The sequence below is a fragment of the Akebia trifoliata genome, chromosome 9, assembly GCF_017979445.1.
Source record: "Akebia trifoliata isolate Shusen 1 chromosome 9, ASM1797944v1, whole genome shotgun sequence".
NCBI lineage: Eukaryota > Viridiplantae > Streptophyta > Magnoliopsida > Ranunculales > Lardizabalaceae > Akebia > Akebia trifoliata.
This window is the reverse complement of record NC_141383.1, coordinates 26551078-26571108: the sequence shown is the minus strand read 5'-3', so window position 1 is coordinate 26571108 and position 20031 is coordinate 26551078. Positions and strand designations below refer to the sequence as shown.

Here is a 20031-nt window from a genome sequence, read left to right as displayed (position 1 = left end):
CCTTTTTTTATTCTATTTTAAATCTGCTCTTAGGTCTATTTATTTATCTATTTTGGATGAGAAATTTAAACCATTTACGAGCATCAAAACCATGAAGTTACTGATCCAACTCCCGCTTAAAACTAGAGAGAGAGAGAGAACAATTATGATTGTTAAATTGTTACTAGGATGGAACATGGGTTTCTTTGGATTTTAGTGGAATGGCTCTCTAGAATCTATGGGCATGGTTTTAAATCTCGTCCGAGACCAAGATGACTCGTCCGATACGTCTCGGTATATTTCACTAATGAGATCCGACGAGATTTAAAACCACGGTTTATTTTTGCCATTGTTGAATGAGACGATTCAAATGTATTGGAAAACTCGTCTGAGACATCTCGGACTTATTCATGGGCGAGAGGAGATGTCAAAACGAGTTTTAAAACCATACATAGCCATTGGATCGATGACAAACTCTACAAAAAAAAAAAGTGTGTGAATGAAGGGGAATCAACTTAAAAATCAATGATTTTGTCTATTGGGAGGGTGGAGAAACAAGACCCTTACAAATTTTAAAAATTTTTGTGAGGGTAAGAATGACAGATTTTTTTTTCTTGATGCTCTTATTTATTGTAGTAACATATAAAGAGTCGTGATAATTTGACGCCCCTCTCTGACATAGGCCCCGCTACACCTCTTTTACAAAATCGTAGATCATTTACCTTGGGATACACAAGAAGAAGATTTATGATTATGCATACCCAAGGCAAACGATCTACGGTTCTTTGTCTGTCGGGGGTGTATGTCAGAGGGGGTGTTAGAAAATCATTAATCAACATATAAGGCCTAATAATTTTTAAAACTTCTTTTTTGGGGGTAGAAAGTGCCCTCATTGCCCCTTGTTTTACTATATATATGGTCCCCATGATCCTCGTAAAAATCATAGTGGGATTATATATTTGCTATTCTCTCTTACTTCAACATAGGCTTGTTTTTTGTGTAGAACACTTTCTATCGTGCAGTTTTTTTATGGCAGTAACGGTGCAAGATCCAATCTGTTGTAGAAACACAGGATTCACAATTTGAAGTATTGATTGAACTGTCTGCCTGCCTAGTGTGTGAGCATCAATATGATTGAACTAATGGGAAGGGAACAACACTTGGAGATAAGTGTCGTGCTGGAATGACATTGAAATTGACATCGTTTCACACATTGAGTTGTGCACACAACCATAGATGCTTTTCAAAGACTAGGATTGTAAAGGGATGGCAATAAGAGTGCTAGCCTTGGTATAAGTGGAGTGTTGCAAAAGGGGAGAGAAAAGTTCAAAAAATGATGGATGGTGGTCTTTATTATTATTATTTTTTTAGCTAGGCAAGTAAGATTTGTGATCAATAATTAGTCGATGAAGGTGGGTTTTGAACAGATAACATTGACGAACTTTAAACATCTTGGCAAGTTAGCACCTCAACCAAAATATGGCATTTGAGATAAGGGTGTGGTTCGGAGGCCCTAAAGTAAACCAAGTTTTGAGCCAAGTTTTTTAAACTGTTAGATATGGACAGATTCGACGGATCGCAAACGTCTGATGGTTTTAAAGATAAAATAGTAAAAAATTAAAGTTGCCCTTTGTTCAATTTTTTAATTCTTTAAAAAATCCCTCACACACACACACACACACTCTCTCTCTCTCTCTAGAAATCGTAACTCTGCTTCAGCGCAAGAAGCCAGCACCGAAGAGAGTGAATTGTTGGGATTGGCAGCGATTACATAAAGTACTTTTTGACTACTGAATACACAGAAAATGTGATCTAATTTATAGAAGGAAATACATGTAGTTCAAGAAATACAATTAGGGCATCGACAACGTTTTTATTTCTGCGTAGGTCGAGGTCAATAGAAGGTGTAAATTATTTCACATTCTGAGGCTACCCAATCAGAGAGACTTCTCACATTTTGATCAGTTTTTTACATGGCGTTTGAGGTGGCTTGCACGTCAAGATGGGTGGTGATGTTGTGGTGGTTATTTATAATATCTTGAAAGGTTTAAATTTTTATTTTTATTTTTTTTATTTGTTGTTTTTCCCTAATCCTTGGTTGAATTATTATTGACTTAATTTTAAATTAAACAAATATAAGATGAAAATATCTAGTTCCCCATATAAGATTTACCCCTCTTTTTCTTTTGTTTTTTTTTTTTAAATCTCCGAACTTCTCAGATAATGGATTGCTTAAGAACAGATGTAGTAGTGTGAGATGTGAACTTTAAAAGAAAACTAAGGGAAAAAAATTGAAAATTCCTGAAAAAGTGAAAAGAGAAAAAAAATCTGGTGTTTAAATGCGCTTGGGGAAATGAGGAAAAAGTAGTGTTGGTTTTTAAATGTTGGGAATAACATCAGGAGATGAGAAAATCTTTTTCCGAAAGGCTTGGATGGTAAATATTTTCCTAAAAGAGAGGAATATTATTTTTCCAGAATAATGATTTTGTATAAGAAAATCTGCTGCAATCATATGCTTGCAAAAATTGCATTTTCTAAAAGGAAAAAAAATAAAATAAACACATTTTCCATTGAGCTCTCGTTTGAACCCTTTTTGAGAGAGAGAGTGAGAGAGAGAGTTTGTGATCCGTGTCCAGACCTAACAGTCCAAAAAATTTAGTTCAAAACTTGATTTACTTTAGGGCCTCCGAACCGCTCCCTTGAGAGAATTCTAATAAAGATAGAGAAATTGAGTCTATTTCATACGATGGTTTCTATGTTATACTAGGTGCTCAACTACCGACAGAACTAAAGGTTTAAAATTATATAAGACAACATAACGTGTAATTGAATGCCAGGCAATCAAGGAGGTATATGTTCGTAAAATGAATGTAGCAGAGATGAAGATATTGAGGATTTGAAAACTAAAGAATAATGCATCCTGACCTGTCCAATTTTATGATTAGTTTACTGTTTGATGATTGAATCAAATAATGAAAGAAAATATAGTAGCTTTTATATATCGTTTGGCGTGGTTTAACGACCCACCACGAAGATGCCAAATGTCTAACACTCTTCTGAACCACTTATTCCATGTACTTATGCATCTAAAACACCAAAATTAAATATATTAGCCTGATTGTCCTCGGGTTTTAATTGTTCATTTTTAATTTAAAATTTTTGGTGGAGCCCTAATCAACTTTATCAATTTGATCATATATTATCTTTGTGAGGGGTTCCACCTCTTTATCAAATGTAGTTTATACTTGGGGAATTTTAATTTAATCAATCCTACACATCCAGATCATTAACATGATCAAACGAACTACTATTTCAAAGCATCAATGTGGAATAAAATTATTAAAAATCTTAAAATTTCTTCCTTCTAAGAAATTGCCATATTATATGTTCACTCAATGCTGAATTGTTCAACTATTACTTTCAACAAATTTACTGCTCACATTTGTTTTCTTATATTGGGCTCTAAACTTAGCTACTAAGGGAGTCATTTAGAGTTGTAATGAATTCCTAATAGAATTAGCCATGATCAATGAAGAGTTAAAACCCAAAAAATGGTTGAATCCAACTCCCATTAATTAACTATTGTTAAAGGAATTTCATGATTAGTAGAGAGAGATGAAACCCATATTAATGGTTCATCCATAGATAATATTTTAACCAGTGTAGATGTGAACACCAATAGCAATAAGGAAGATAGTGATGAGGCCAAAGAAGATGATGGTGTGTACCAGAATCGAAACCCCACTTGTCTGCATGTTTGCAAACTCAACCACTCTACCTTTCCCTGGTAGTTGGAACAACAGCCCTGGCGTTAACAACACGAACAACACCACGGCTATCACCACTGGCCCCCAATCTGCCATTCTTGTGTTTGTGTGTGTGTGTGTGTGTGTGTGTGTGTGATAGAGAGAGAAGGAAAGAGCAAAGCAAAGCAAAGGAAGAAGTGTTGAGGAGGAAGAAGAGATTATTTGGAGTAAAGAGAGAGCGTTTAAAGGTTGAAGCAAATAGACACAGAGAATAAGAACAAAATCACCGACCCCCCCAACGGACTCGATTGTGTGAGTGAGATGCTTTTGGAAAGTTAAAGCGTGGTGTTATAATCTAAGTCTATTGCTAGGGACGGCAATCCAACAAGGAAGCATAGAATCGATTTTTTTTGGACGGCTAGATCTTTAACACGAACGTCCAAGACAAAAAAAGCAAACCTTGGACTATCCTTACTAAGTAAGGATTTCACCCTTACTAAGGGTCTTGCGCTCACCTTGTGGTATCCAAAAACATGATCCCATGCTTTACGGTTATAGAGTGCAAAATTCTATGAATTTTGAAAATTTTTATTTTTTCAAAAAAATATTATTTTTCACTGCTGAATTTTAATTTTAAGTTTGTGAGTAAGTAGCCAAGCATTTTCAAAATCATGGATCAAGTTCAAAAGAGTTTTTGTTTTTTTTTAATTTTTTTTTAAAGAATATTTGAGTTTTTTGATGAAACTTAGAGGACTTTGTGATTGATTGCTGATGTGGTAATCCATTTGAGCAAAATGACCGATAGTAAAGCTTAAATTCTTACTATTTTAGTATGGAAAGTGTTTTGCATTTTTTTATACATTCTTACAAAGTCCCTCTTTATAACAAAATTTACTTTTAAACGACAAATATACACATAAATTACTTAAGATTATATAAAATATTATTTTGTCTAGTTGACTATAATGTCTTTAATAAGCTAAATTACAATAATCAGAAAAAAATTTAAAAAAAAAATTGATATAAAACATCATGATTTTTTATAGATGTAACATTTCAATAAATAAATTTAGAGAGTGATTTTGTAGTCTCGTATATCAAAATTATATGTGACACATCTTAAAACATGAGAAATCGGCTTAATTGGTGATGTATAGTCATTTAATTGGAACATTTTTTATAATGGATTCCAAGCAATGAGTGATTTGATCCAATAGTTGGGAACACGAACAATCATTTTAATACACTTTCTATGTAGAAATGACTTATGATCTACTTATTTTTCTATGCTCTAGTGTTTGATTATTTTGTCAAAAAATTGCATTTAGTCAATTAAGAAAAAATTTCGTTCGAGTCAACTAGGAAGACTAAGAAAACATTGAAATTAAATTCATTTGAGAATTCTTGGGCTAGTAGTAGAAACTAAAATTAAAGGAAATTAAATTTGATTGATCAAAAAATACTCTTCTGATCTACTTATCACACGAGTTTGTTGCTCACGCCTCTGCACCTGAAACACCAAAATTAAAATAAAATATTTGTCTGATTGTTTTCTCTAACTTTTAATCCGTCATTTGGGGGTCTTTAGTGGACCCTGATTCAAATTTGTCAATGTGATTATATTATCCACCCCAGTCCCTTCTGATGGACACTATCAAATGTCGTTTTCTTACTTGGGGATTTTTTCTTATGAATCCAACACATCTACATCATTAACATTAGCAATCCAACTATTCTTTCTAAGCATCAATGTGGAATAAAATTATTATTTTTTGAAAAACAAAAAACAAAAGAAAAAAAACTTTTATAGCTTATCATTTGTTTTCTGATATTGGGTTCTAAGCTGAGTTATTACATAGAAAATCCTAGCTCTACCCCTGTTAATAACACTAACACATGACCCACGCCACCGCTATCACCATTACCATCCACTTTGTCATTCTTCTCTTGTATGTGTGTCTGTGTGTGATGAAGATCGGACAAAGCAAAGAAAGACATATTGAGGAAGAAGAACAGATTATTTGGGAAAGTTAAAGCATGGCATCATGATCAACATCCATACTTGGACGGAAATTGAGGAAGTTAGAGAATCGATTTTTTTTTTTTTTCTTATTTTTTGTGGTCGGCTAGATCATTAACATGAACATCCAAGACAAAACAAATCACAAATCTTTTGCCATGCAAACTCCCAAGTCCTATCCTATGTAAGAACAGATTATTTGGGAAAGTTAAAGCATGGCATCATGATCAACATCCATACTTGGACGGAAATTGAGGAAGTATAGAATCGATTTTTTTTTTCTTATTTTTTGTGGTCGGCTAGATCATTAACATGAACATCCAAGACAAAACAAATCACAAATCTTTTGCCATGCAAACTCCCAAGTCCTATCCTATGTACTATATACCAATTCTCTCATAAACTTGAAATAACTCCTTCAAAACCCATTTTTTTTTTTAAATATTCTTTCTAAATATCTCTTTACAATAGTTTTGCGAAGAAAGGATATAAAATCTCGAAGGGAAATAAGAGAAGAAACTTCTTCACCCATCGGAAGTATGAGTCATGCGCATTGTCTCCCATGCTCACATCCTCCCTTTCTAATGGTCATGGGATGATGTCCAAGAATCAATGAGAGAATCTTTGACATCATTTGAAGGGTCATAATCAATGTGGTAAGTAGATACAATCAAATCTTCGACATCCTCCCTTCCTAACGGTCATCAGATGAAGCACCCATCCCTCTTCAAAATTTTGGTAGAACCCTCTCCTTTAGATGACATGTGGTGTCTCCAACGAGGTATCCCAAATATTAATGAAAATGTAAGGGACGTGAAATATTCATGAAGACTTTGTGTCACGTCAAGAGGAGGGTTTTCTCCAAAATTTTGAAGCAGCCTAGTTGCTTCGAAGTTGGGCTCCAAGAAAAATATTCCGGATTCGTAGGGGTTAGTTAAGGAAAAATCTATAAATAAAGAGGCAACTAAGGACCAATGTATATATTATGCACGTGCCTTGTATTCTGTCGGGGTTCAACATTGATGCCAATTGCTAATTTGCGGGGGGTCATTGATGTAGGCAATATTGCTGAATCACGTAAAACTTGTATTCTTATTTGTTCATTTTTTTTTCTATATATTTCTGATTGCTATCGTGGTTTTCAACAATATGCAACCACGAGTCCATTGTTAGAAAATGTCAATTTTACTTGGGGATTTTTTTCATCAATCCAACACATCAAGATCTTTCACATAATCAATCCAATCCCGGAATAAAATAATTAAAATGGGAGTAAATCTTACACCCTTTTATGTGTTCGTTACTTTTCATCTTCCTAGGAAATCTCTTCCTCGATTATTTTCACATTCAAGGCCTCAGCCTTTACTTGGCAATAAATTTTGCTAGCTTATCATTTATTTTGTTCTATTGAGGCTATAAGCTTAGCAAACTATTAAGCAGGTTATTTTAATTAACAAGAACTTACAACTCAATTACCTTATAAGTAGGGAGTTGTAATTAACTCCTTATAGAATGAGTTATGAAGAGTTTAAACCAGTTGTCCCAAAAATGGTCGAACCATCTCCCAAGGGTTTGAGTCGATTGCTTAGCTATTTTTAGAGGAATTTCATTAGTAGCAAGGAGAGATTGGTATGGCTAAATCCCAAGTCAATACACGAAAATTGATTATTGAAATTAATCTCTTCTAACACCAAAGCAATCAATTCCAACAACAAAACCTCAAGAAATGTGTTGCAAAGCAAATTCAAGTAATAATAATAAAAAATAGAGAAATGAATACAACTACAACATAAGATATACCTGATTCACCCACAATGTGGCTACATCCAGGACAAGCCGGCAAGTAGATATCCACTATTCAATGAAGAAATTACAAGTATGGAGATTTATATTTATCTCCAACTATCTTTGGTGAAACCCACAAAATCTCTACACCCAACTCTAACAAGAACCCAAACAAGAAATCAATCTCAATCTCGTTGTCACAAACCTGCAACAACAATTTGTAGATCACCCTCAAGTATCTTAAGCTTTTAGGTTTTACAAGAGAAGTACATACATAGAGATTCAATGTTTTTTCACACTTTCTAACAAAGAGAAGATCCCCTTTTAGAGAAATACCTTTTATGAACAACAACTATAATCTAAGAAATCCTTTTGTTTCTCATAAACTAATGAAATGATATTACCCAAAATATCCTTGGACAAAATCCATTAACCTTAAGAAACAAAATAATGATGATTTTATATCACCAAAACCCAACACGGATGAAACCCATAATGGTTTATCAATAGATAGATGATACCTTGTTTCTATACTACATACAAAATGTGTGGACATAATATGGTATCTATAACAAATTGTAACATCATCCTAGATATTTGCACGAGTGAAGGAAAGTCTTTGGGGAAGAAAGCATCGAGAAAACGTTGTGCCAACAATACAATTCCCAAACAAAGAACGAATGGTGCCATTCTCCTTCCAGTATATACTTGGGAAGATTCAAGAATAAGATGCAATCTTATTAAAATGAAAAGAAGTTGAGTTGAGAACAAAGATTAAAGACGGAAAAAGTCCAACCGAAAAAAGAATCCTAAAGGTATAAATATGAGATAACTCTATTCATTATGAATTAATTGAATCATTTTAAATGATTACATTAATTTTTATTTAAGCATCAAAGATTCTTTAGCAAGTACCACATCGATACTCATGAAGGTTCTTTTTACAAATTTGATTTGATGGTGTTGTGAATCTCGAGATGATGGTAGAGAAATCCCTCATAAGGAAAATAATTTCATGTCCACAAAATTACATGGAAATGAAATCAAACATGCACCCACCCCTCCCCTCTCCATTAACAAGATCAAACAAAGGAGCACAAAAAATTCCAAGAACAAATACATCTCCCACAAGAATAACAACATAAAAAATTAAAAAAACCCACTCACCAAAATTATAATAAATAAAACAAAGTCAGTGGAGAGTCGAGAACAAACTGCTTCTCCTTTACATATATATTTCTTGCGAGGGAGAGATGGGGAAGAGATATTAAGTTAACCAATGTAGATGTGAACACCGATGGCAATGAGGAAGATAGTTATGAGACCAAAGAAGATGATGGTGTGTACAAGAATCGAAACCCCACTTGTCTGCATGTTTGCACACTCCACTGATCTGCTTTTCCCTGGTAGTTGGAACAACAGTCCTGGTGTTAACAGCACGAACAACACCACCGCTATCACCACTGGTCCCCAATCTGCCATCTGTGTGTGTGTGTGTGTGTGAGAGAGAGAGAGAGAGAGAGAGGAAAAAAAGCGATTTTTTAAAGTAAGAAAGAGGCTTTAAAGGTTGAAGAAAAAAAGAGCGACACAAACACTAAGAACAAAATCACCGACCCCCCAATGGAATCAACAGTGAGATGCTTTGAGAAGGTTAAAGCGTTGCATAGGAATCGACGTCCATTGCTTAGGACGGCAATCGAGGAATGAAACATAGATCGATTTTTTTTTTTTTTTTTTGGACGGCTAGATCTTTAGCACGAACGTCCAAGACAAAAGTAATTCAGGAGTCATTTACCATGCAAACCACCCAAACCTATGAAATAACTCTCTTAAAACCTTAGATCTGTTTGTTACAGAGTGCAGCTTCTGCTTCAGGATTCTGTGTCTAGGAAAAGCAGAAGCTCAGAATCTGGGAAATTATTTTCAGAAAAATCTTGTTCTTTTAGAAGTTGATGAAATAGTAGTAGAAGAAGTAATAGAGAGAGGACGAATTTATTTTGTTGTTTACTCGATGAGCTAAAGAAGAATGAGGGGTGAAATCTTTCGATGTTGACTTCTATTAGTGGCTCTCACACCAAAGCAACCTAACAAGACTTCTCAAAAATGCATTTCTGTTTTTTGGGGTTCAAGATTTTATATGAGCCTAATCATCATTGTAAACAACTATTGAAGAGTGTTATAATGTTTCATATTATTTGAGATTATAATTTGAGCTAACCCTTTGTAATGTTTGAATGGTGTGTTTTAATATTTAATTGGGGGTGTGATAAATAACTTATAAAATTAGGGTGTAATAAGTAAAAGTTGAGGTGCTAATCGCAGTTCTATTTATTTACTTAATATTGTATAAAGGGTTGTGATAATCTAACCTAGGTATGTGGCATACTCAATTGACTTACCTGACATGACAGGCACAAAAATCGTAGATGTGCTCTCTTTGAGATACAAAACTGTAATTTTTTATGAAGAACCACAGTTCTATATCCCGAGGAGAACACATCTACGATTCCTGAGCCTGTCAAGAGGTAAGTCGATTGAGCTGCACGTTACTGAGTCATTATCAATATTCTTTCATAAATTATCATTTTATTTAGAAGACATGGCACAAACACTAGACAAGAAAACATTAAAAAAATCAGGATCAAGGAAGGTGTTTTGTTCCTATAGAATAGGAATAGTGTCTACCTACCACAAATTTGGTTGCAGTTTAGAGTCCTGCTTTAATGCCAAAATTATCATGTGACATGTTTTACGATGCACTGATCCATTGAATTATTCACTCTACTAGTACTATTTAATGGAATTAGACATAAGAAATCAACTTAATTGGTGATGTCTAGTCGTTTGTTTGGAACTATTCTGATAATGGATTCCAAACTCAGTGTTTTCTTTTTTATTATGGGGTGCATTGATTTGATCAACAATTAGGAACAAGAACATTAATTTTAGTACACTTTTCATGTAGTGTGACAGGGAACAAAATAAAGAAATGACTTCTGATTTAGTTGTCTTAATTTCTATGCTCAACCCAACTTTTAGATTAAATCTAGAGGGCTGGTAATGCCACACCAATTCCTAGGTAAATCACCAAATAATTGTGCACAGTTGGTGTGGCGTTAGTAATTTTCTATTGGGCTTTTTCAATCAAATTGGGTGTCTACACTCATCTCATTCGACTTCCTTTGATATCGACCAACTAATTTTCTCTTAAAGCTGGAAGAAGTGGTTATTCTCACCCCCATTCAATTATTATTATTATTTTTTTACTTTTTTGTGGTGATTTAGACAACCCCAAAATGTTTTGGTCAATATGAGAGATACCCTATATTTTGAAGGTGATAACATGCTTTCTTGACCTATATTTGAGATTAAAATAAATAATCTTAATGCCCTCATCTTCAACCTTTACTTCAAAACCCTTGATTTTCACCCAAAAAATCAATCACTGTCAAACTATTTTTTTTAAACCTTTGTTCTTAATCTTAAGATTTAATTATTTTTTTAAAACCTAGACATTTAAGTTGAAGGATTTCTGTTTGTTTGTTTTTTTTAGATAGAAAAATCAAGGTTTCTTACCAACTAGTGAAAACAATTGGTCGAAGACAAGATTGAATTGGTTAAAAAATAACTTACCAAAGAAGTTAACAGCTCTCCTAGCTACAAATCTCAAGAATAATCTAAGATTTTTTGGGAAATTAGAACAATGTATTTTCGCATAGAAATAAATGACATTGAATATGATGAACCAAAGAAGAAGATTGAATTGGTTAAAACTAATTTACCTTAGAAGTTAATTGTTTGAATGAAGTTAATTGGTTATTCTGTCCAGGGATAGATATACTGTGGGGGTAAGTCAAAAAATTTTGCCCCCATAAAATTTTTGAAAAACTATATTCTTAAGCCCCCGCTCAACTTTTGGTGGTTGCCCCCACCCCAACTGATGACATTGTCCCTTGACTTAAGTATTTTCAAATAAACTATTAAGAAATGACCTATATGCCATTTTCTAAAATCTCTTTCAAAAATCCCATGAATTTTCGCCTCAAAACCATTATCATTCATGTTCTTCAAACTTATCAGCCAACCATTGTTTTCCCCCCATTACAAGAAAATCCTAGCTCCGCCCCTATGACTCTACCTTTCTGTCCCCATCTCTCCCTCCATGTCCCTCTATTTGGCTTCTAAAGATATGAAGTGTGGGAAGTCATAGTGAAAAATTTAATGGAGTTATTCTCACATCTTTAAAATTTATTTATTCTTATCATTGAAGTAGTGTTAGAAAAAAAAAGATTAAAATGAAAACAAGTTCTTAAAAAAAAGCAGGTAGGAAAGAAAAAGTTTAGCTTCCCACTTAGCATTCCAAATCCAAAAACCCACACCGAGCTTTAGTTCACCCAACCTTTCCACACGCAACCTCTCCTTTATTTTTTATTTTTTTTCCCCTTTTTCTTTTTTTTGTTGGCTTTCAAAAGTTGTATCTCAATGGTTTCATCCATCTCCAAAGCATGAAAAAGAAACCAAAAGTGAACAATAATTGAAAGAAACATCAATAATAATAATAATAAAAAATCTCATAAAAAGCATCAACATCCAATTAACACCCCTTTTTCTTTTCTTTTTAAACCCATTGTCTTCTTCCACTCTAAGTTTTGTATCTTTGCTTCTCCACTAAGAAAATCACTCACTACTTCATCACCATAAACTGTTGCACCATAACCTTCGCATTCTTTCTCTGTTGAAACTTGAGAGAGAGAGAGAGAGAGATGGGTACAGATTGGGGACCAGTGGTAGTAGGAGTGGTACTGTTCATCTTGTTATCACCAGGACTTCTGTTCCAGTTACCAGCAAGGACAAGAGTGGTGGAGTTTGGGAACATGTACACTAGTGGCATTTCTATTCTTGTTCATGCCATCATTTACTTCTGTATTTTCACTATCTTGGTTGTTGCCATTGGTGTCCACATACATGCCAATGGATGATTGATTTCAAAGCATTTTAACTTCTACACACTTCAAAAAGTGTATTATTCTTATGCTTATGTTATTCCTTCCTCCAACTCCCTCTCCCTTTTTTTGTTTTTTTTTTTTTTTATAGTATCGATTCGATTTGATTCGCAGCCTGTAATTTTCTTTTCTGCAGAAAAAAAAAATTGTGTTTGAACTTTGAACCACCGCAGTCATAATATTGTTTCTGTTATATGGAAATGAATTTTTTGTTTCGTACAAAATATTTTTCAAGAAAACCAAGTGATGCTATGAATCAAGTAAATCTCGTTGTTTGATTCTTCAATGGTAGGATGCTTGGGTTAAGTCATAATGAGTATCTAGTTATTACTCTTGTAACGTTTAATTCGATTAATTACATTTCCAAAAGTTTCATGTGATGGGTGCATAGCTATGCACCGCAACAATTGTATTGGCTAGTTTTTATCTTTCTCTTATCTCGATTGGGGATGACCTCTTGCATATCACTAGTTATTAGGGTACTATAATTGTCATCTTAATCCTATTAGTTGCCTTCCCTCCTCTTTTTCCGAAGAGTCTTTGTGATATCCTTCAACTCATTTCATCCCCAAAATTATAATCATGATTTTAAAACTCGTTTTGATGTCTCGTCTCGTCTATGAACGAGACCAAATCTTCTTGGATGAGTTTTCTAATACGTTTGAGACGACTTGCTCAACAATGAGAAAAATAGACATTGGGTTTTAAATCTTGTCCCATACATTCACTTGTCCGTCCGTCTCATTGTTGGGTTTTAAAACCAAGATGACTTGGGTGATACATTTCGGTCTCAGACGAGTTTTGAAACCATGATTACAATTGCAAGCATCTTCTCTTGATGCCTCAGCTAAATTACAGATTTGATTGATTGAAGATGATGGTGACAATGAAAACCAGCAATCAACTACTTCCTTGGGACTGGTTTCAGGGGAACATACTAATTGTAGTCGATCAAGGATAAGTAATAACATAATGAATTAGGTCATTTTGTTTAATCTCAATCTTTCAGCCTTTTTTTTCAAACACATTTGAGGAAGAACTATAATGAGTGTAATTTTGTTATTTTTAGTAGGATAAGGTGCAAAAGTTAAGTGATGAATAGAATTGGTATTAGCCATCTCGATTTCATTGTAAAAATTAAGGTTGGCAATAGGAATTTGATTCCATCATACAACTCGATTTAACACAACCTTGATCATTCCAATATAAGCCCAAAGAATATGTAATTAATTGAACTGTCAATTTTATCATTATTTTATAAATCATTTTTGATGGAGTTACAAGTTTCAGATTGAGTTGATTTTTCATGAGATGATCTCTTCGACATATAGATTTTCCTCATCCGTAATTTTTAAGTCATATAGGATAAATTTTACCTTTCAATATTATCTCCTAATATTATCTGTCGAATGCCACCCATATATATAGTTTGGATGACAACAGATGACCTTGGGAGACAAAAAATTTCCTATATGACTTAAAAAGTTTCAAACTGAGCTGATTTTTTTTTTTTTTTAATTTTAAATAAGAAAAGCTTTGCACAAGATTTGTTCAAATCCTACATTTACTTGCTAGAAATTAAGCCTAGCTCTGAAGCTTTGATGGCCCCATCAAAATAAAATTAGAAAGAATGAGAGATCCATAACACAAACCCCCACACCCACCCCACCAAAAAACAAATGGATATTTGATTCAACAGCAGAACAAACAGAGAATAGCAACAACAACAACAAAAAAACAAAACCAATAACCAATAACCAGTGAGAGAGAATCTATTCTTCCCACATACAGATCACATAGATTTTCCTTTATAGTCCATTTAACACCAAAAATATATATATATAAAAAAAACAAAAACAAAAACAAAAACCCAAACTCTTACAAATAATTATAAATAAATATAAAAAAAAAATTAAAAATTGTGTGGGTGATTTAGCCAGAATAGATGTGAATACCCACAGCCAAGATGAGGATGGTGAAGACACCAAAGAAGATGAGAGTGTGAACTACAATGGCTTTTCCATTAGTCTTGAAGCTACCAAACTCCACGTGTCGAGTATGACCTGGTAGTTGGAACAGTACTCCCGGTGAGAGGAGTATGAAGAGGAGTACGCCAATTATAATGGGTGCCCAATCCGCCATTAAGAAAGCTCACACTATAACTCTACAAACAACTGCCTCGCCAATACCCGATTCAAAACTATAAAACCGAAGATGATACCCACTCTCACAAGTTTGGAATCGCTTACGATTGCCAACCACAAAATCTGTTCCACCGAAAGAGCTCGCGTGTCCTTACTTGTTATATATAATGACTGAAAAAAGCACTTTTTTTAAATCTTAATCAACGGTCAAGGCTTTACCTTCAAACATACGGTTGAGATGAGTGATAATCGTTTAGAGATCCGTCTCTATATCATAGTAATCTATTACCGTTGGTTTGATAGAGTGCAATAAGAAATTTTTTGGAAAAACAAAAGATAAGTCCGATTTCTTGTGATCCAGTTTGGCCAATCGTAAGATGTCGTGTGTATTGAGGGTAACCCTAATTTATGAAAATATTCACATGGAAACCTTTCATACATACAACATCAAGCGTTTGGTTAATCTTGGATTATGTAAAATCTAATATTGACTTTTCCGAAAGTAAATTTTTTTTATGATTATTACAAAAATGCCACTGGGGTTCATCTCATAAGGAATTTTGCACTACCCCTATTACATAAATCCAATTTCATGCACACTTTTATGCTATGTATTTCAAATTTGAATATGAGTAATAAAAAATTATTTGAAAAGGTAGATCACTAGGGAAATATTTATATTACTTTTATAAAATGAAAGAAAATCACTCCATAGGGAAGATATTAGGAGATGAATCGATCAAAACTTATTAGGTAGGATCTGATAGATTGACATCAAAGTAACTATTCTTTGAAACACTTTGGTAGATCAGAGCTAAAATAATGAATCGAATGATCCAAAAACCATCTCTTAATCAATTTTCATCCCTATGGATATGTAAATGTTACACCCAAACACAAAGCATCAATTTGAAGTTTAAAGTTTAATCAAGGAATTTCATAGCGACCAACAACAGTGAACAATCATCCTAGATGCATAAAGAGAACAGATTTCCTACAGATTGACAATAGTTTCCTAGCGATCAGTTTGTTAGGGAATATCTTTCCATCTCCACCGATCGTTAAACATTATAATTTTCCATTAAACAATTACACGTCCGTCCTCGATGCTTCCCTAATTATCATATATTATCGAGATGCTTATCCACAATGGAGGATAAGCATATAATAAAGAAAAAGAGAATAAAAGTGGATGACTGATTGTTCCATGTTCTATTTGTCAGGTAAAAAGAGATTAGATTCTGATTTCCTTCTCAAGTAAAATAAATAACAGGGATTCAACTTGGATAGGTCCAACCCAAACAAAGGAACTCAGGCCCAAACTCATGCTGAGATATTCAGAATTTATACTGGGCTTGGGCCTAAAAGTGAATCCCAACTCAAGTTTAGGTTTGACAGGAAAATTCGATGGGCCAAGGCGTACATTGTAGAATGGTTTTTCCACAACCACTAATACCTCATGATCACCATCGTTGAAGCAAAGTCCATCATCTTTTTCTTAGTTGTTGGACATATTGATGTTGTACTTGCCAAAGAGACTCAAATGCTTAAATTATATTTAAATGTAACAGAAGTCGATCTATTAATTAAACTTTAATTTAATAATTGTCTTCTACTACAACTTTCTCGTGATCTTTGAGATCCAAGATTGTCAATATATTGGATTCACATTGTCCATTGTGTTCCTAGAACTACATTCCAGCTAGGAATATTGACTATCCGATTGGGTGACCAAGAGTAATCGCACACCCCTACTCAGTGCAGGTCTTGAGGTGACACATGTTCGGTGTTGATTTACTATATATTTTTTTCAGATATGACCTCCAATGTCTATAAGTGGTGCTTTAGCATCCACTACTTTAGTTCTTTGAATTATATTTTAATGCTTGTTAAAGCTATTCAAGTACAATTCAAAGTGCAACCAAACACTTTCTCAAGAAACAGATCAAAGAAATCTACTTAAAAGCCTGAGTTTCCATCAATTGTGTACTCCTTCATTAAGCTAAATTATAAAATGCACAACAGTCCTGCTACGCCATCCTGATTCTTCTTTAGGTAAACAAGACTAGAAATAAAATTAAAGAATTGAATCTCAAGAACACCAATGCTATTCTTTCTAAAAGCAACCAATATTAAATAGACTTGGGGCGTAAAAGTGTTACAATTAACAAGATGCAATTACCAACTTTGAAATAGCAAGTAGTAACAGTTGAAGAAGAACCACTATAGGATCTTTACATGATGGACTCATTACCTAAATCCTATTGATTGAGCAAGTTTACCCATTCATACATATATATTTTTCCTGATTTTGACGTTGTGTCTGAAATCACACCAAAACTAAAAAAGAAAAATCAATAATAAAATTTTACCAGAACTGATAGTTCTACAACCAGCTGATGATTCACTTCATATCAATGTTTTCAGAGGTGTGTGAGGCATGAGCCTCAAGGTGCACCAAAAACGCATTGGGAAGATAGGTTGAGGCGTTCATACACTAGAGGCGTTGATGAGGCATTCTGAAGCGTAAAAAAGGCGTACACCTGAGTCGAGGCATGAATGAGGCATACCATCTTTTGCTGAGGCCTAAGCTTTAGTTGTAAATAGAAATTATTTTTTATAACTTATTTTTGTTTTCATTTTAGCTATTATTTTACACCTATGCTTCCTGTAGAGGCAATTTCATGTTAGCTCTTACAACTTAGCTCCCTATGATCGTCTTGTGTCCCTTGTTCCCTCCGATCCATGATGGTGATATTGGTGTGGTACCTGCCAAAAACTCTCCGATGATAAAGTCAGCTCTAAAGTTAATCAATAATGGACTCTCTGATCTTTTTCGAACCCCTCCTTTTTGAATCTCCTTAAGATCCTTGATTTTCAGGAATCTCCAATAGGGAATTCTTACCTTTAGGAGAGAATACTGAGAAGAGAAAGATTCTCTCGAACTCCGTTATCTATTCCCTTGATTCCTGGGATCTTCCCTGAAATCATGGGATTTGAATTAATTCGAAGACCACTCAGAAGTCTACCCGACTCGATTTATATATTGGGCAAAGCTGACATTCAAACTCTGCCCTTTAGATGAGTTGGGCGTCTCAGATACCACTTAGAAAAAAAATCAGTTAGTTTTGTTCTCCCGCTAATCTAATATCTGGACACGTGTATGGTCCAGATGGCTTGCCAAATTAACTCTTTACACTTCCCATACTACTAAATATGTTGTCATATAGGTATAAATTAGAAATTTTTGCTTTTAAACATTGTTTTTCTTTTTCTTTTGATGTATTTTCTATAACTTTGATTAGATTTTCTTATGCCATCGTGTCATTAACACATACATATTTATTCTGAAGTCCTCCAAATTGATTTATTTTGCTCAAGAGGCTTATGCTTTAGGCCTTGAGGCACTAGAGATCCCAATACCTTACGTCACGCCTTAGCATCTGAAAACATTGCTTCATATCATTTGCCTTGGAATACACAAAACCATAAATATCATGGTCCTTAGGCTGAAGACATCATTGCATGTTGATGGAGATTCTTGAATATTTCCCAATTCCGCTCAAAGTCCTCATCCGATAGCCAGTTCCCATAAAATGAATAATCACAAGAATCTTATACCTATCCAACTTCCTAACCTATTCTTGAAATTTCGATCCTACAATAAGTTTCATTCACACCGCCTTTATTATCTCAATCATGCAAATATTTGGTTTTTAACACTTTCAAATCTCGATGTACTAAATTTTAACAAATGTATAAAATTTGCAACACCTCTGACCCACACAATATGATATTGTCTGTTTTGGGTTTTAAAATGTACTAAATTTCCTGCCCGTGATTGTAGGCAGCATATAAGTTAACACTATTTATATATAGCCCAAGGTCATGATACCTAAGCGATGTGAGACTATCGCTCACACTCCCCCTCGCGTGTAACGTGTCTCTTACACGCCTGTGATTACCCGCTCTGATACCATGTAGAATCCCATGGGCCTAATTCATCCTCACAAAACCGGCTTGTAAGGTGAGGATTCCCCCAGGTTTATATATAGCCCAAGGTCATGATACCTAGGCAATGTGGGACTATCGCTCAGAGAACATTTGCACAAAGTAAATAAATTCCATAGTGATTGAATTGGATTCATAATCAGAAACAAGAGTAATATCTGTGTCTCCTTACAATGCAGGCAAGCCCTTTCTGAATCTGGGCATAAAAAGGTGACTTTTAAATTACATTTCCCCAATATTAGAAACCAAATTTTCAATCCAAACGGCATTCTCAAAGAAGAACATGAGATCAGATGCAGTTTAATCTCAATTATGAAACAAATTTGGTAAAATGTAAAGTCTAGCCCAAGAAGTTTACTCGTATTTTCGATATCTCTAATACTAAAGCCTCTTAATCATAATGTACCTTTAATCTCAAAGAAACGAGAGGCGAATCAATCGAATTTGTCGAATTTCTAACTATTATTATTAATGCTCAATAAAAATTAACAAGAAATAGAAATAACATTGAGAATCAGACAAATGTGACACATTTAAATCGAAGAGAAACAACAGAAACCCTAGAATCAAGTCCAATACAGTATAGAATAGATAGTCTTATTGATATTTGTGGAGATTAAGAACCGATAAACATGTGAACCCGAACCGCCAACAAGAAGATGCACATGAGGGAGAAGTAGAGAATGGAGTGAACCAGAACTGATACGCCACTGGTTTGAAAGTTTCCACATTCTATGAACCTGGCTCGACCTGGAAATTGAATCAACAGACCTGGAGATAACAAAATGAACAACACCACAGCTACGAACACTGGTCCCCAGTCTGCCATCTCTCTTTCTAGCTCTCACACAACACAAGTAGTTCAGTTGGAAGATAATGGCTGAAATGGAAGAAGAGCTCTGTTTTTATAGAAATGAGGTTTAGAGAGAGAGAGAGAGAGAGCAAAGTGAAGAATGTTGAGGTATCAAGTCATCTCCAGAATCCAGATTCATTCGAAAACCTGCTCCAGGTTTCAGCCGACCCATTTGTACTGCTTTCTTCACGTGGCAAAATGAATTTAAAACTCAACCGGTTCGGAAACGGAATGGATCGGATCAGACCCGAAATCTGATACCTTATTGGACTGAATCTGAATTAACTATCCCAATCCGATAATATGTTAGAAAGTATATAAATTATATTATATATTTGTTGAGATATAGAAAGTTTTCTTTTGATTATACATATAATTAGATTTGTCCAATTTGGACCCAATTGGATTAATAATGGATCGGATCGGATCTTAATCTTAATATTGTGATCTAGTAAAAAAATATGCTCTGATATGAGTTTAATCCGATCGG

At 34.3% G+C, this 20031-nt stretch overlaps 5 protein-coding genes across 5 annotated transcripts; 1 reads left to right on the top strand and 4 right to left on the bottom strand.

Moving 5' to 3' along the window:
• Nucleotides 1-3626: 3626 nt before the first annotated feature.
• LOC147395119 (uncharacterized) lies at nucleotides 3627-4048 on the bottom strand. Its single transcript, XM_086454325.1, has one exon. It carries the CDS (start codon nucleotides 3840-3842, stop codon nucleotides 3633-3635), a length of 210 nt encoding a protein of 69 aa, XP_086310451.1. The 5' UTR covers nucleotides 3843-4048; the 3' UTR covers nucleotides 3627-3632.
• Nucleotides 4049-8529: 4481 nt separating this feature from the next.
• On the bottom strand, nucleotides 8530-9210 carry LOC147395118 (uncharacterized). Its single transcript, XM_086454563.1, has one exon. The coding sequence runs from the start codon at nucleotides 9010-9012 to the stop codon at nucleotides 8803-8805; it is 210 nt and encodes a 69-aa protein (XP_086310689.1). The 5' UTR covers nucleotides 9013-9210; the 3' UTR covers nucleotides 8530-8802.
• A 2824-nt stretch (nucleotides 9211-12034) lies between these two features.
• LOC147395117 (uncharacterized) lies at nucleotides 12035-13739 on the top strand. The gene has a single exon (XM_086454248.1). It carries the CDS (start codon nucleotides 12294-12296, stop codon nucleotides 12507-12509), a length of 216 nt encoding a protein of 71 aa, XP_086310374.1. The 5' UTR covers nucleotides 12035-12293; the 3' UTR covers nucleotides 12510-13739.
• Nucleotides 13740-14280: 541 nt separating this feature from the next.
• LOC147395116 (uncharacterized) lies at nucleotides 14281-14829 on the bottom strand. The gene has a single exon (XM_086454173.1). The coding sequence runs from the start codon at nucleotides 14673-14675 to the stop codon at nucleotides 14466-14468; it is 210 nt and encodes a 69-aa protein (XP_086310299.1). The 5' UTR covers nucleotides 14676-14829; the 3' UTR covers nucleotides 14281-14465.
• Nucleotides 14830-19133: 4304 nt separating this feature from the next.
• On the bottom strand, nucleotides 19134-19692 carry LOC147395115 (uncharacterized). Its single transcript, XM_086454172.1, has one exon. The coding sequence runs from the start codon at nucleotides 19515-19517 to the stop codon at nucleotides 19305-19307; it is 213 nt and encodes a 70-aa protein (XP_086310298.1). The 5' UTR covers nucleotides 19518-19692; the 3' UTR covers nucleotides 19134-19304.
• Nucleotides 19693-20031: the final 339 nt, after the last annotated feature.

Excerpts from the sequence above, each read along its gene's own strand:
- LOC147395119 (XM_086454325.1), bottom strand. The coding sequence starts at position 3,842 with ATGGCAGATTGGGGGCCAGTGGTGATAGCCGTGGTGTTGTTCGTGTTG.
- LOC147395118 (XM_086454563.1), bottom strand. The coding sequence starts at position 9,012 with ATGGCAGATTGGGGACCAGTGGTGATAGCGGTGGTGTTGTTCGTGCTG.
- LOC147395117 (XM_086454248.1), top strand. The coding sequence starts at position 12,294 with ATGGGTACAGATTGGGGACCAGTGGTAGTAGGAGTGGTACTGTTCATC.
- LOC147395116 (XM_086454173.1), bottom strand. The coding sequence starts at position 14,675 with ATGGCGGATTGGGCACCCATTATAATTGGCGTACTCCTCTTCATACTC.
- LOC147395115 (XM_086454172.1), bottom strand. The coding sequence starts at position 19,517 with ATGGCAGACTGGGGACCAGTGTTCGTAGCTGTGGTGTTGTTCATTTTG.